The 13412-nt window shown below is 32.7% G+C and overlaps 2 protein-coding genes across 3 annotated transcripts in view; one reads left to right on the top strand and one right to left on the bottom strand.

The window, feature by feature from the left end:
- LOC128181477 (rho-related BTB domain-containing protein 1-like) overlaps window positions 1-13412 on the top strand; it is a 19241-nt gene extending 5829 nt beyond the window's left edge. For both annotated transcript variants that reach the window (XM_052849883.1, XM_052849884.1), the window contains exons 5-9: window positions 37-959; window positions 1074-1192; window positions 1357-1596; window positions 6660-6808; window positions 8175-13412. In XM_052849883.1, coding sequence (XP_052705843.1) covers window positions 37-959; window positions 1074-1192; window positions 1357-1596; window positions 6660-6808; window positions 8175-8346 — 1603 coding nt within the window. In that variant the 3' untranslated portion in view covers window positions 8347-13412. The remainder of the gene's footprint in view (window positions 1-36; window positions 960-1073; window positions 1193-1356; window positions 1597-6659; window positions 6809-8174) is intronic.
- LOC128181479 (uncharacterized) lies at window positions 2033-6642 on the bottom strand. Its single transcript, XM_052849893.1, has 2 exons — window positions 4542-6642; window positions 2033-3996 (listed from the first exon to the last, which is right to left on the bottom strand). Exon 2 carries the CDS (start codon window positions 3927-3929, stop codon window positions 2262-2264), a length of 1668 nt encoding a protein of 555 aa, XP_052705853.1. The 5' UTR covers window positions 3930-3996; window positions 4542-6642; the 3' UTR covers window positions 2033-2261.

Below are 13412 nucleotides of genomic sequence, written 5' to 3'. Positions count from 1 at the left end.
GATATTATGCTTTACAATAAACAATCCTTTTTTCAGAGCTGTCAGTGATGAAGACATTTTGCCGCCAATGAGTGGAAGGGATATGGCAGCTAGCATAGGAGCTCCATACTATGAAACAAGTGTGCTGACTAAATATGGTATTGAGGAGTTGTTCTTTAATGTGATTAGGGCCACATTAATCGAACGGCGGGCATTGAAATTTTGGAATCCTCAACTACGACGTGTACAGTATCCTTTAATTCAGGCCCCTATGGATATCCCCAAACCTGAGCTGCCAATCATAAAAGACCCAGGGACGGCGCCTCATGAAGACTTGTCTAAACTTCTACAGGAGGATGGGGACGTTATTTTCGATGTACAAGGAACACATTTTAGAGCTCATAAAATCTGTTTGATCATTGCTGAAAGTGTTTTTGAGGGTATTTTTGTTCATTCCCCAAAAGCCAATGGTAGAAAGTCTTTATCAAGACAAGGTAGCAGTGGGTCGGATAGCGGCAGAAAATCTGAGAAAAATGGTGGGAAAGAGGACAAAGAAAACCTTATAGGTGGAGCTCCTCCTCTGCCAGATATCTGTCTCCATGGTACCGAAGCAATGACCAATGGAAATTGTCGTCTGCTGAATGTTCCTGGGTTTGTTAAAGTGGAAGAAAAATTGTGGATGGATCCACTCAGTTTGGTAGAAGAAAAAAAGACTGTGATCACCATGGATTCTGAACTGAATCCACTTGCCTTTCAGTATGTTCTCCGGTTTTGGTACTCGGGACAAGTTCCTGGGTCATGTGACTGTCTCGCAGAGTTACGCAGAGCGGCTGAAATTCTGATGCTTCCAACATTGATCCTAATGGTTTCCAATCTTCAGACAGGGGAATCTTACCTAAATCACCCACTAGAATCCAATTTCTACACATCACGCAGAAATAAGTTGCAATCCATTGGGCTGGAGTCTGGAAGATTCACTGGTATGTTTTAGTCTGGATAATCAGTTTTTCAACCATTCATTTTCTTTAAAGAGAGCCATAAAATACATCTTGATTACAAATTGACTCTGATTCTTTCAAGATATTTTCTTGTAGACATTGAATTCCAGTTGGAAGATGGAGTTATTGCCCTTCATAAACCAATTCTAATGGCTAGATGTGAAATGATGTTTGCCATGTTTAGTGCCAATTTCATGGAGTCTTCTGCTGAAATTGTATGTTTCCAGATATGTTGAATTCTCTTCCCTTAGCATTCAATTTATACTTGGTGTCCTACTTTTGGGCAATTTATACATTTTGTATGTGAATTGAAAGTTGATACTTCACCATTTGCCATAATCACAAACTCAATTCCAGTTTATAAATCTATCATTTGTAGATACCATTCCCAGGGATGGATGTGCAGACTTTTAGAGTGTTGATGACCTATTTGTACTTAGGGCGGTTACCCTCGCTGGACGGGTCGGACATTGTGGGACTTTTTGAGGCTGCTGATAGGCTGTGCCTGAAGCACATGATCAAAGCTCTGGAATATGAGATTGTCTCGGAACTTTTGCAGGCAGAAGCAAACGGAGACAAAATTGTAGAGGAGACTTTAAAACTTATCGAACCAGCTCAGGTGAATATTGGGTTTAAATTATCTTGGCTTAGTTCTGGTTAAGTGGGTTTTTTTAATTTAATAAATTTGCGATATTTCCAAAGATTTAAAAAGATTAATATTTTTTTTCATGTATCTGTGAAAATTTACACATTCAGTGTGTGCTTTCCATGTATTTTGGGTGAGAAATCACATGAATATTTTATGTTAATTTTATTTACATAAATGTTTTCATAGGAAATTGTTCTAAAGGTTTTCGATGCTTGATTGTTCATTTGCAAGAGGGGTAGGTTTTTGTTTTGATTTAGAAATTGTTCATGTAAAATTGGTACATAAATATTCTTCAGTCTTAAATATTATTGTTGAAAAACTCAACATTCATTGAAATGACATGCATAAGATCCTAATTATCCTTTACACTTAAAGAAATAAATGCATTGTATGTTAAATAACAATACTTCTTTTGTAAATCATTTATTGAGAGTATAGATAAACAAAAAATCAACATGATGGTAAACAGACATACTTTGAAAATCAAAGTAATCAGGGAAAAGGAAATACATGTAAATACATGTACCAGTGACAAATTTCCCTTTGGCATGTTATAAGTTCAACATAATTTTGACTAGTTATGCATGTCCTGATATGGGTATTATTTGGTAAGGATGTGACAGTTTCATTATCAATTACATGTACAAATTTTCATTGACATGGGTGTTATACTTGAAGACTGACACAAACTCTTTTCCTCTTTGACCAAGCCAGAGATTATTACAATCATCGATGCATAATCCAAGTGGTTCTAGGATGCCATCATCCTTAGACAAGAGGAAGCGTAGAAAAACTCCATCGGGATCCAACATGTGGATTCTGTACTTGCACTGATTGTCACAAACCAGGATATTTCCTACTTTGTCAGTGCAAATTCCATGTGGAAAAAACTGTGCCTTCTTGGGCCCTTTATAGGTGAATTTGTATTCCCCTTTCCTGTTGACAGTTATGACGGAGAATTTTTCAAAGTCGGATGCACAGACATCCCCTGTTGGTCCTTCTGTGATGTAGTGGGGGTAGCAGTACAGGTCTTCCCCAGTCTTGCTGTTTCTCTGAATAGTTTCTAGTTCTTTTCCAGTGCTTTCAAAGCGAACTATTTTGGCCTCCTGTTTGTTGTGCATGCCTATCAAAATGTCTTCATTGATCCAAGAGGAATGAATGCTTATTGCGGCCCAGGTTTTAGGAATAGAGAAAAGGCTCTCTACTTTCTTCTCTTTTGGAAGGAGTTTGCTGATCCTTTTCATGGCTTTGTCAATGTAGAGTAGATTATTGGTCATTGTGGCACAGTGGTACCCATCCCCTTTACTTTTGATGGAGAAAGTGTCCAGAGTTGTCCCTTGAATGTTCACCAAAGTCATGTTACTCAGACGGTCACTAACCCATGCACAACTGTTCCTCATGCAGCTGATGTGACGCCCGTATTGGATGTCAGAGGGCGCAAAACCAATGACTTTTTGGACAGGGAATGTCATGTTATTGTAAAGGTTTCCAAGATCATGCACAGGAGTAATAGGGACTTCCATTGCATCGGGGGATTCAATGATTTCTCCAAAGAGTCGAGAAATCTTGTCCTCAGGTATAGATTTGCTGTGATATTCGGGCAAAGTCAGCTGTTTGGGATATGGAATATTTTCCTCTTTTAGTGGCAGTTTGGTATCGGCTGTGAGCATCAGTTGAGCAGGAGTACAGTTCTGATATCTATACTCTAAATCATCCAACTTATCCGTCAATAATGTCAACTGGTCACTAATTGTACTCTCCTCTGACAAAAGTTTCTGCAACAAGGAAATCTCCATTCTCTCAAGTGTGGCCATGTTCTTTTCAAGCACTGCATCTACTAGTGACTTAATTTCTTGAGCAGTGTCTCTAATTCGGCCCCTTATGTTGGCCATGACCTGCTTACAGTTGGTAATGTTTTCGAGGACCTGGTTATGTGTATCCTTACACTTGGGAACTAGTTTATTCTTCAGGGTAGAGATAATGGAGAGAACCGTGTCCTTTTTCTGTTGATACAACATCTCTTTTTCCACAAACACATGCCCCACATGGTTTTCGGTAACACACTTAACACACACTGGGACATCACAGTCTTTACAACACATGTCATACGTGTGTGTTGTGTGCAGTACACATTCATCCCTATCAGAGAAAGCTAGGGGAGACAACTGGTGATTCTTGGTGGATTTGGATTTCAAATGTTGTCGTTTACATTTTTCACAGAAGTTTTCTCCGCAGGTCTTGCACACACATTCAGCCGGCTTCGCACACTTTCCACAGTCAATTTTTTCTGCAATGAGTGCCATTATATTACTTTGTCACAGCAACATTTCTAGCCACTGTTTTATTTGGTTAAAACTGCACTGAAGAATTCTACAAAGAGAAAGCAAAGTGATAAATTGTATAACTTTTTTTTAGCCATTGTATTAAACTTCATCTTTTGGCTGATCAGTGATCTTATTCTACCCTAAAGTATAATAGATTAATATAAGGAAGGAAACAATTATCATTTTATTTTCAGTTGAATACATGACAAAGAATATGTAAAATCTACTGATCTCTGAAAAAGTCCAAAAAAGGACAATTTAAAAGATGTATTGCAAAGATACACAGATATTTGATTTAATATTAGGTATGAAATAGTCGACACTATTTGCTGCTTTTATCCATGCATGAGAAATTTATTTTGATCTGTTGGCTGGAGAACCACTTTATCACAAATATTTTTTTTTGTGATCCATCACAGGTAAACATGCATTGCAAAACATGTTACAAATTAGTTTTTCATCCCTTACCACTTTTACACTAGAGAATGGTAAAATAAATTAATAGCTACATATGTAATGAAATTGGTTTCCATAATATAAACATTATATGCAGTATACATTAGGAAAAAAAAAGATTAAAATGTTTGTTACCTGTGTAGCTATCTTTGTCGTGATGAAGATTGACACATTTTGCTCACTCTCTGAACCTGATGATAAATTCCTGAAATTAGGGTCCACTTCCTTATTGCTCAGTATATAGACTTATTTGTCTATACTCTTAAAAAGGAAGAGGCATAATTGAAAAATAAATTGATCTATACAAAATAAGCCATATCAGTGGAGGATTGTTAGTTTGTTGGAAGATTTGAAAATTTTTCATGTTCATTTATGAAATGTGTTTTTAAAGAAATGTTAAAAAATTGAAAAAAGTAAAGCTATGTACATGTTACTGTATATACATGTACTGTTTATGGGGAAGTATTACACATTTAGACCTTTGCTCACCACTCTAAGCTTTAGCAGTAGGCGTGTAAGGTTCAAAAAGTATAGTATTAGTAAATTTACGGGGTGTAAGCTCACTGAATTACATCAATTTTTTTGTGTTGCTTTTTCATAAAAAATGTTATCAAATATTATTTTGATGGTTTTATAGATTCACATAATTTTACAATAAATTCTCCTCAAATAATATTGATTAGAGTTTTTTCAAAAATTAGATTCAGTATGTACCAGGGCGCTCATTCTCTAAATAAAATTTCCTCATTTGATATGGCATTCATATAAAGTCTTAATGCAATACATGTATTGACATCAATCCAGACTACTCCAATGCTTTAATTAAAATGATTCATAGTACCAGTTTATACATATGAAAATTATGATTTCAAACCATGTAATTGTGCCTACAATTTTGCAGTTGTATTAGAATGAAAATCTTCCTAAAGTCCAAGGAAATTTTACCTTACAATATAGTTTATAGCATGTTTAATCATTACTTAATTTAAAAAAAAACAATAGTAAAACATAAAACACCACGATTTTTCATTTGAAATATTCAACAATATTTATAATTCATCATGTATAGTGCGGTATGTTGTCAGATCGAATGACATAACTGGATTTATTTAATAGGCATAAAAGTTCTATATTTTAGCATCTCTTTTTTAGATATACATGTTTTGGTACATGTTATTTAAACATGATAAATGTCATTTCCAGATATTCCATGAGATAAGCTCAATAAAAGTACATCTATTTTTAAGGACTTTCAATGATCAAATAGATTTTGTAAAAGCTGAATGTAAAAGTGGCCTAATGAATGTTTTAAAGTGGTGCATATTTTGTTGGTTTGACTTAATGCAATCATTTTACTTATCAATTAAGAGCACTCCAAAATCATTGAAGAAAAGTGTTTTATATAAGCCTGCATGGAATAAGACCTGTACAAAGCTTATAGACAGGTTCTTAATCAATATTTTGAACATTAATATAGATGTTAAGTTTTGTGAGCAATTGATCATTAAAGGACTTTGATAAGCAGTTATTAAATGTATGATGTATCATTTGTGCAAGCAAGTTCTTGATGCTTAAATGTTTGTTTTGCGATAAGTAGATTGACTTTTTAAAAAGTCAGGTGACTTTTCATTTCAAAATATTTTATTGTAAAATTTTAATTTACTACATGATACAATATCATATCATATGATAAAAAATGATATTGAAAATCGGACACATTAATACAATATTGTATCATACTATACAGTACAATTTATAATGGAATAATCATATTGAACTACGATTTTCAAATAAAATCATAATGGTGGTATCATGTAAAAGGTTAATGTCTTGTCTTGGTGAGCTCTGTAATCTTTAACTACATGTATGTTTTGAAAGGGTGCTTACTTGTAATTGGTCGAAAATTAGACTGTGTGAGAATAGACATAGTCGTTATGTATACATGCAAGAATCAAATTGCCAACATATTTTTTTTTAATGCAAGTTTGAATATGTTGTTGATGTCAATTTATTCTTTTGATCTGAGATTTCCCTGACTGTTACTCTAGATTTTATATTTTGATTTGTACCGTGCGCATGTCATAATATGAAAACAGGTGTCCCTGTTACATTTAGAGAAATCTCGGAGTAAAGTCATTTGTTCATTACATCTAAATGTCAGTGTAAAACACTTTTTGTGTTTAACATACAGGCACATAAACAAATTTGAATGTGAATTTATCATATTAATGAGTTACGTGTCATTGTCCACAGTTCCACAATGCGGTAGAGCTGGCCGGGTGGTGTCTGGATTACGTGTGCGTGAACTACACCATGGTCCACAGGAAGTACTTCAGCCTCCTGTACAAGCTGCAACCCGACAACCAGAGACACATTGCCCAGAACAAGTGGCCCCCAGACTGGTGAGTCCCCTAAACTCTACATACAGTAAAACACTGTCATAACAAAGCACTACTATATACAGGGTTATTTCACCCCCCATTTTTATTGCCCTTCTACACTTGCAAATGGTTTCGCCCATCTTGAATTCACCCAAACCCAGTTGTGTTAAAATATGATACTTTTTTAAATATATTTAACATAGTAATTTAAAAATTTGCCCACTGACAATGAGGGTAAAAGGGGCTAAAATAAAATGGGGGTGAGTAACTTCCCTGTATACAGTATTTTGATTTGTTATATATCTATGTGGTCAATCTGATTAAACTCAGCTCTGTGTGGTGACAAAAAGTTGTCAGAGCTGATCAAAGATTTAATCAGATTGTAAAAATAGTGAAACTGACTTTGTTGTAAGCATGAATTTTTATAAGGGTGTGTATAAGCATTATAAACATGTAAATCATTATATCAATTTAGGTTATATTATGTTTTAAGATTAAAGAAATGAAACTGTCTTCACTATAAGCATGATATTTTTTGTGTGTTCCCTAGCTGTAACCGTGATTTACCGTACAGCTTAAAGTTGGATCAGGCTTCATGTAATACTACATATTTGTTTACAAGTTGTGTGATACAAATGTATTTCCTAACTGTCTTTACAATTTTGAAAATGGTATATTATTAAACAAAGATTCAATGGGTTTACCAAAATAGTCTTTCAGGAAATTTATATATGTTTAAGTGCAATAATACAAGAAGTTTTCTTTATATATCTCTGAATCTATAGATATTAACTTAAGTCTAAAGTGTGTGCAATATTGGCAGTCATGTGCACTACATGTAGTTGCTTCATATGAGAACATACACCAAATATCTGAAAGAATGAGGAAATTTGTACAGATTGAAGCTAGCTTTAGTCTAAAGTGACACTTCATACACAATTTTCTATAAAGTGAATTATAAGTGAATGACACTTTAGGAGTACACACTGAATTAGTTTTTTAAAAAAAATATAGAGAATTTCGATGACATCAGTAATAAAAAAAAAAGCTAAATAAATACTATTATAAACAGGAAATTTAACCTTGTGTGGTATTGATGTAAGCGCTCTCTCTCTCTCTCTCTCTCTCTCTCTCTCTCTGTGTGTACTAGCTATAGACAACAACAAAAACTGGCAAGCAAGTAGCTTGCAAACAATTCATTCAAACGATTCATGTAATTTACAATGGTATGGGATTATGGTAAACTTTCAATGTCACAATCTGAATTGGGGGCTGCCAAATTTAGGGTTTACCATAAAGAAGGACTTTTCTTGTATATCTCAAAACTCTGGATAAACTATCCTGAGTACTGGGGAGGATCACTATAACAAATATAAGTCTTTTCCAGGTACACCCAAGAGAAAGAGTACTACACCATGGCCCTGAGAGACATGACCCCCAAACAGATGATCCAGCAGAGGCACCAGTTCTCCCGTTGGCAGCGCTGCAAGTCAAGCTGTCTGTGTTTTGGTCGGCGCAGTCGAATGATCAACATGGAAAACGAGGATGATGCAGACTAGGGGAATTGTCAGTGAGGAGCATGTCAATCAAAGTGGGATCTTGGTCAGCAACAGAGCTAGTCAGTCAGTCATTGTATGGGAAATTTCAGTCAATTCTTGCAGTATTCTGTGTCTGTACGATTGTAATATGTAACATGCTTTTTATTGTGAAGTCTGTTATTTATTTCTTGCTTAATTTGAGAAATAATCGGCCTGATTATATACTGCCGGTGTTGTATGTAGAACCCTATAGTTCTTATACAGGCAATAATTCTTCTTATTTTTGATGTCTCACTTTTATTTTTTAGGCAAGATTGCATGAGACAATATTCTTGATTAATTATTTTGAATAACGAATAGGTAACAAATAATGGACATTAAAAATAGAATTAACCAATACTTAAATTTGATAATAGTAAAACTAGAAACACTAAATGTAACCTGCCATTCAAATATCCCAGACATCACATTATTGTAGAGCATAGTTTATATAATTAAGATATTTTATTTTTATTCATGATCAAAATCTGTTTGACAACTGTGATACCTAATGGAAACGTTACCGGTACTAGTTGAAAGTAATGGATATGTGTTTGATACCATTTATGCATAGACATGATACACATGCACCCACACTACAACTGTATGGGACATTTTAGTATAATCTCATGTTTAAGTCTATTTATATATTTTGCAAGTGCTTAATGCTGTGAAAATTTTCAAATTAACAGACACCCATCACAATAACAATGTGACTGTGCACTTTAAATATTGTCAGAGTAAAAATTGTTCCTTCGAAGTTTTAGAAAAATACCTGTTTATAGAACAGGTATGATAATTTCAGAATATGGTCCATAGGAAGTGTCTGATTTTTTTTTAAAATTTACCATTGATATTATGGGTCTTTCCTTTTTTTCTGTGATAGTTCTTGTGTTTAAAGTATAAAGAAACATTTTTCATAGGATGCATGCATCCATTGTATAATTCTGAAATATTTGTCAGAATCTTTTAACGCAACAGAAAAGTTTAGCAGATTCTTGCCAAATTTTTTCTAAAATATCAACAGCATTTCAATGATCCATGTAACAATGTTATGGCTTTATATATATATATATACATATAATACATGTTATTATTTATCCTTTCCAATAAGTATGTGATCTTGTAATTTAATATTCTAAGGGTAATTGTTATTTGCACCGGTAGTAGAAATACATGTAGTCATATTATTGTGATTGTTGGAATTATAAGCACTGCGTGTATCACACAGTAAGATGTCTGACCATTAGTTGTTTGTGAGGAACCAGTGAAAGAGACAGCGGGTCTTGAGACATACCACTCTTTTCTAAACATTCAGGATTCTTCATAATATGTGTCTTCATTTCTCACTTCTCTTTTCCTCTTTACTAAGACATCTTTAATACCTATTTTCTTCGTGTTTGAGCAAGTCTTTCAGAAACATTTGTCATGTTTTTATTTTAAGATTCTGTAATTTCCTTTTTTTTAGCAGTCTGCAGAAGTGAAACCAATTTTCTAAAACCATGATTGATTTGAAATTGATTCTCAACTTTAAAAAACTTAATATATATTTTACTCGGTAATACAGTAAAACACGGTTATAGCAAACACGCTTATAATGAATTAACGCTTACAGCGAAGTGAATTTCATTCCCCAAGTCTCTATTTCATGTTGTAAACTTGACGGATATAACGAACTACGCTTATAACGAAGTTAAATTGGCCGTCCCTGGGACTTTGTTATAAGCGTGTTTTACTGTAGTTCTAATTGTTTTGTGGGTTTTTTTCTGTGTGAACCTGCATATATGTTTGATAAACATTAACAGAGAAGGAAAAAGAAATGTTTTACAATGTATCTTATTACTCTGAGCTAGGACTTCTTTTAAGTATTGCCATGACAGTGTCTTAATACTGTGGAATCATTAGATTTCGCGGTGGCTCAGTTTTCGTGGAATTTGTGGGCACCGCTCATCCACGAACTAACATCCTCCACGAATAAATAAATCAGGACTATGAAGTCATGTTTTCTTTTGTAAGTATCCGAGAATACACGAAATTACGCCCAAATGAACCTGTAAAATTGAAGCAATCCACGAAAATTGGCCCCCACGAAATTTAATGATTCCACAGTAATGTCACGCTGCAAATAGTAAAACAACCAAAGGTTCTTTTTTAACAAGGCATACTTTTTTCTAAGGTGACTCATATAAATATTAAACTTACACTATGATAAATTTAATTCAAGGCTTTTATAATGAAGATATACTTCTATTATTGCTCACACACATATAAATAGTGCTTCATTTAATTTACAAATAATAAAGTGCTTTATAATTTCCTTCAAAAAAGGAATATCTTCCTCAAGCATTTTTATTACACTTTTTTAAGCGACTTTTTGCTGATGAAAACATAGTGCTCCTCACACCTTCTTGTTTTATTCCTGATGGAAACACAGTGCTATCTTACTTGATATATATATTTACTTTACATGTTTTTCTTAATTCTTCTTTTGCTTTTGATAATTTGTATTGCTTGTACATCATGTGTACAATGAAATAGTAGCTTATATTTTAAGCACAATTATTTACTAAGGGCTGGTAGTTGCATGGTTGCCTGAGACTGTTTTTTATAACAGTATCTTTTTTTCAAGTGTTGCTTTCCTTGATGTTTTTTCATCCCATTGTTGCCAAAAGCATTATTTTAAAATGCAATTGTAGGTAGATTTAATTAAATTAATTAAATCAATTAAGAAATAACATTGTTTTTTGATAAAGTAGGTGTTTAGAATTTGGTTTTTTCCAGGCACATTCTGTAATGTATATTGGAACATAATGGTAAAAGATACAAGAGAATTTAATACAGATTTTAACACCAAATCCTCTGAAATATTTTTTTCACCACATATACCTGCATTGAAATTTTTACTTTGAATCAGAGCAGTTGCATGTGTTGAATTATGATCACAACTGGAGGTTGTAAGGTTTATCGATAGACTGTGACAGTGCATCAGGTGTGCAAGCATTTAGAAATAAATGCAAATTCACACGCAAACTTTTGTTGTACACATTTATGCAGCATGTGTTCATTTACAATTTGATGAATGTTGTTTTTATTTTCTCTGTTATGAGTCATAGATTTGCTTTTGATTTCTTAACTTGTCGTATATATATATAATTATAAAGAAAAATAGTACATAGTTGTCGATGATTTCAGTTCATATTAAGTATTATGTAATAAACATAAATATAGAAATGTTTGCATGGTTGGTAGTTTCCAAAATGAATAATAAAAAGTTACATTTACATCAAAATTACCACCATTCCACCAATGAAGTTTACAATGTAGATTTGTGCATTTGTTTCTTAATATTTACGAGACAAATTTTCCAAAAATAATGAAGAAGCATTCTTTAATAATAGGCTAACATGCTATTTTCATTACCTTTCCTTTCTGTTTGATTTTGTACTTATATTAATTAAAAGCTGTGGGTAAATCTTGTTTTGAAAGCTATGTACATCTCAAGTAGCTGGTTTGGAGAGCTAGTAAGATGACTGTGTATTTAATTAACATTCTTTGTTATGACTTACATACAATGTTTATTGTTGATCTTGAAATACTAGGGTATGCCCTGTTGTGTTTTTTCCTTTTCTTTTTTGTTCTGTTTATAGTACATGTACTCTATGGGTGATTTTTTTTATTATAATTAATATTTTTGTGTTTATATAATCGTTCCGTTTTGTTGGTTATATTTATATTGTCCTCAGTTTTGCAGTGTAATCTATTTTCTTACAGCAATATAATTAATTAAATTTCATGAAATGATTAGATGCCATGTCCATCCATTCCATGCTGATTTTAGAAATAACTTTGTTTATAGTTACATTGTTAAACTAACTAATTTTCATAGAATTAAACTTCCTCAATTCACATTTACACATTTTAAATTAAGATATCAAAATGCATTAATTTTTATTCTCTACTACTAGGTTTGGTAAATTTTTGGATATATTTTGTATTTAAATTAAGAAGAATTTGTAAATAATACTTTTTAGGTGTAACAATTAAAAAAAAATAAAATTAATGTTAGTAAACCATGGTAACAAGTCTTAGTTATGAAGACTTAGTTATGAAAGAGCGTTTGGTGAAGTTCAATGCAACATTGTTAGTTAGTTTTTAATATATGAAAGAGTACCCATTTACAGTCAAACTTCGTTATCTCGAACTAGATGGGACTGTTTAAAGACTTCAAGATATCCAAGTTTTTGATATATCAAGGGTCAAATACTTAAATAATAAGTGGTTGTGACTTGCAAATCTCTTTGACATATTCATTGTATTTGATATATCAGTGTTCGAGATATTGAAATTCAACTGTATATATACACCTATACTTTTTAATATATTTTTGCCTATAAGCAAAATAGTTGTGTTATTATACATAAGGATTCTTTTATATATTATCTTATTAGATAAGTAGAGTTTATATTCCTTCTAGATTAGGAAAGTTTCACATGTGATATATAAGCACAAACGAAGGCCAAATATGGTAAATCAAAAATAGCAATGAGATTCCTAATTTAAAAATATTTTATTGAGTAATCAAATGGATTAGGCAACAGGCAAAGCCTATATAAACCCTCTCCTAAAATGAGATTCCTTGAGTGATCAACGATCAACATTAGTACAATAGTACAGTTGTTATATTGTCTTTGAAATATTAATTTTTACACACACTTATACATGTACTGTGAATTTTGAATGACAGAAGATTAAGCTTGTGAATTTATATTACACATAAAATATCATCCAATTTTTAATAAGTAAAGTTTTTTATTACATATTTTTTTTGATTATGAGAGAAAATTCTAAGGCGGCAAGGCCTGTGTACAATGGATAACAATTAGTTTGGCGATACACATTTATATTGTTACTATATTTAGTGAGTCTTGGTGATATGATGTAGAATAAACAACATTTACTGTATTATTGTGTCCTATATATCACCGCTTATGGAAGTTATGGTATTGTACTGACGTGTATAAATTATAATAAACAAACTATTATTTTAA

The sequence above is a fragment of the Crassostrea angulata genome, chromosome 4 (genome assembly GCF_025612915.1).
Source record: "Crassostrea angulata isolate pt1a10 chromosome 4, ASM2561291v2, whole genome shotgun sequence".
NCBI classification, from domain to species: Eukaryota; Metazoa; Mollusca; class Bivalvia; order Ostreida; family Ostreidae; genus Magallana; species Magallana angulata.
Note: the sequence above shows the minus strand (reverse complement) of the source record. Positions and strands in the feature narration are given on the sequence as shown.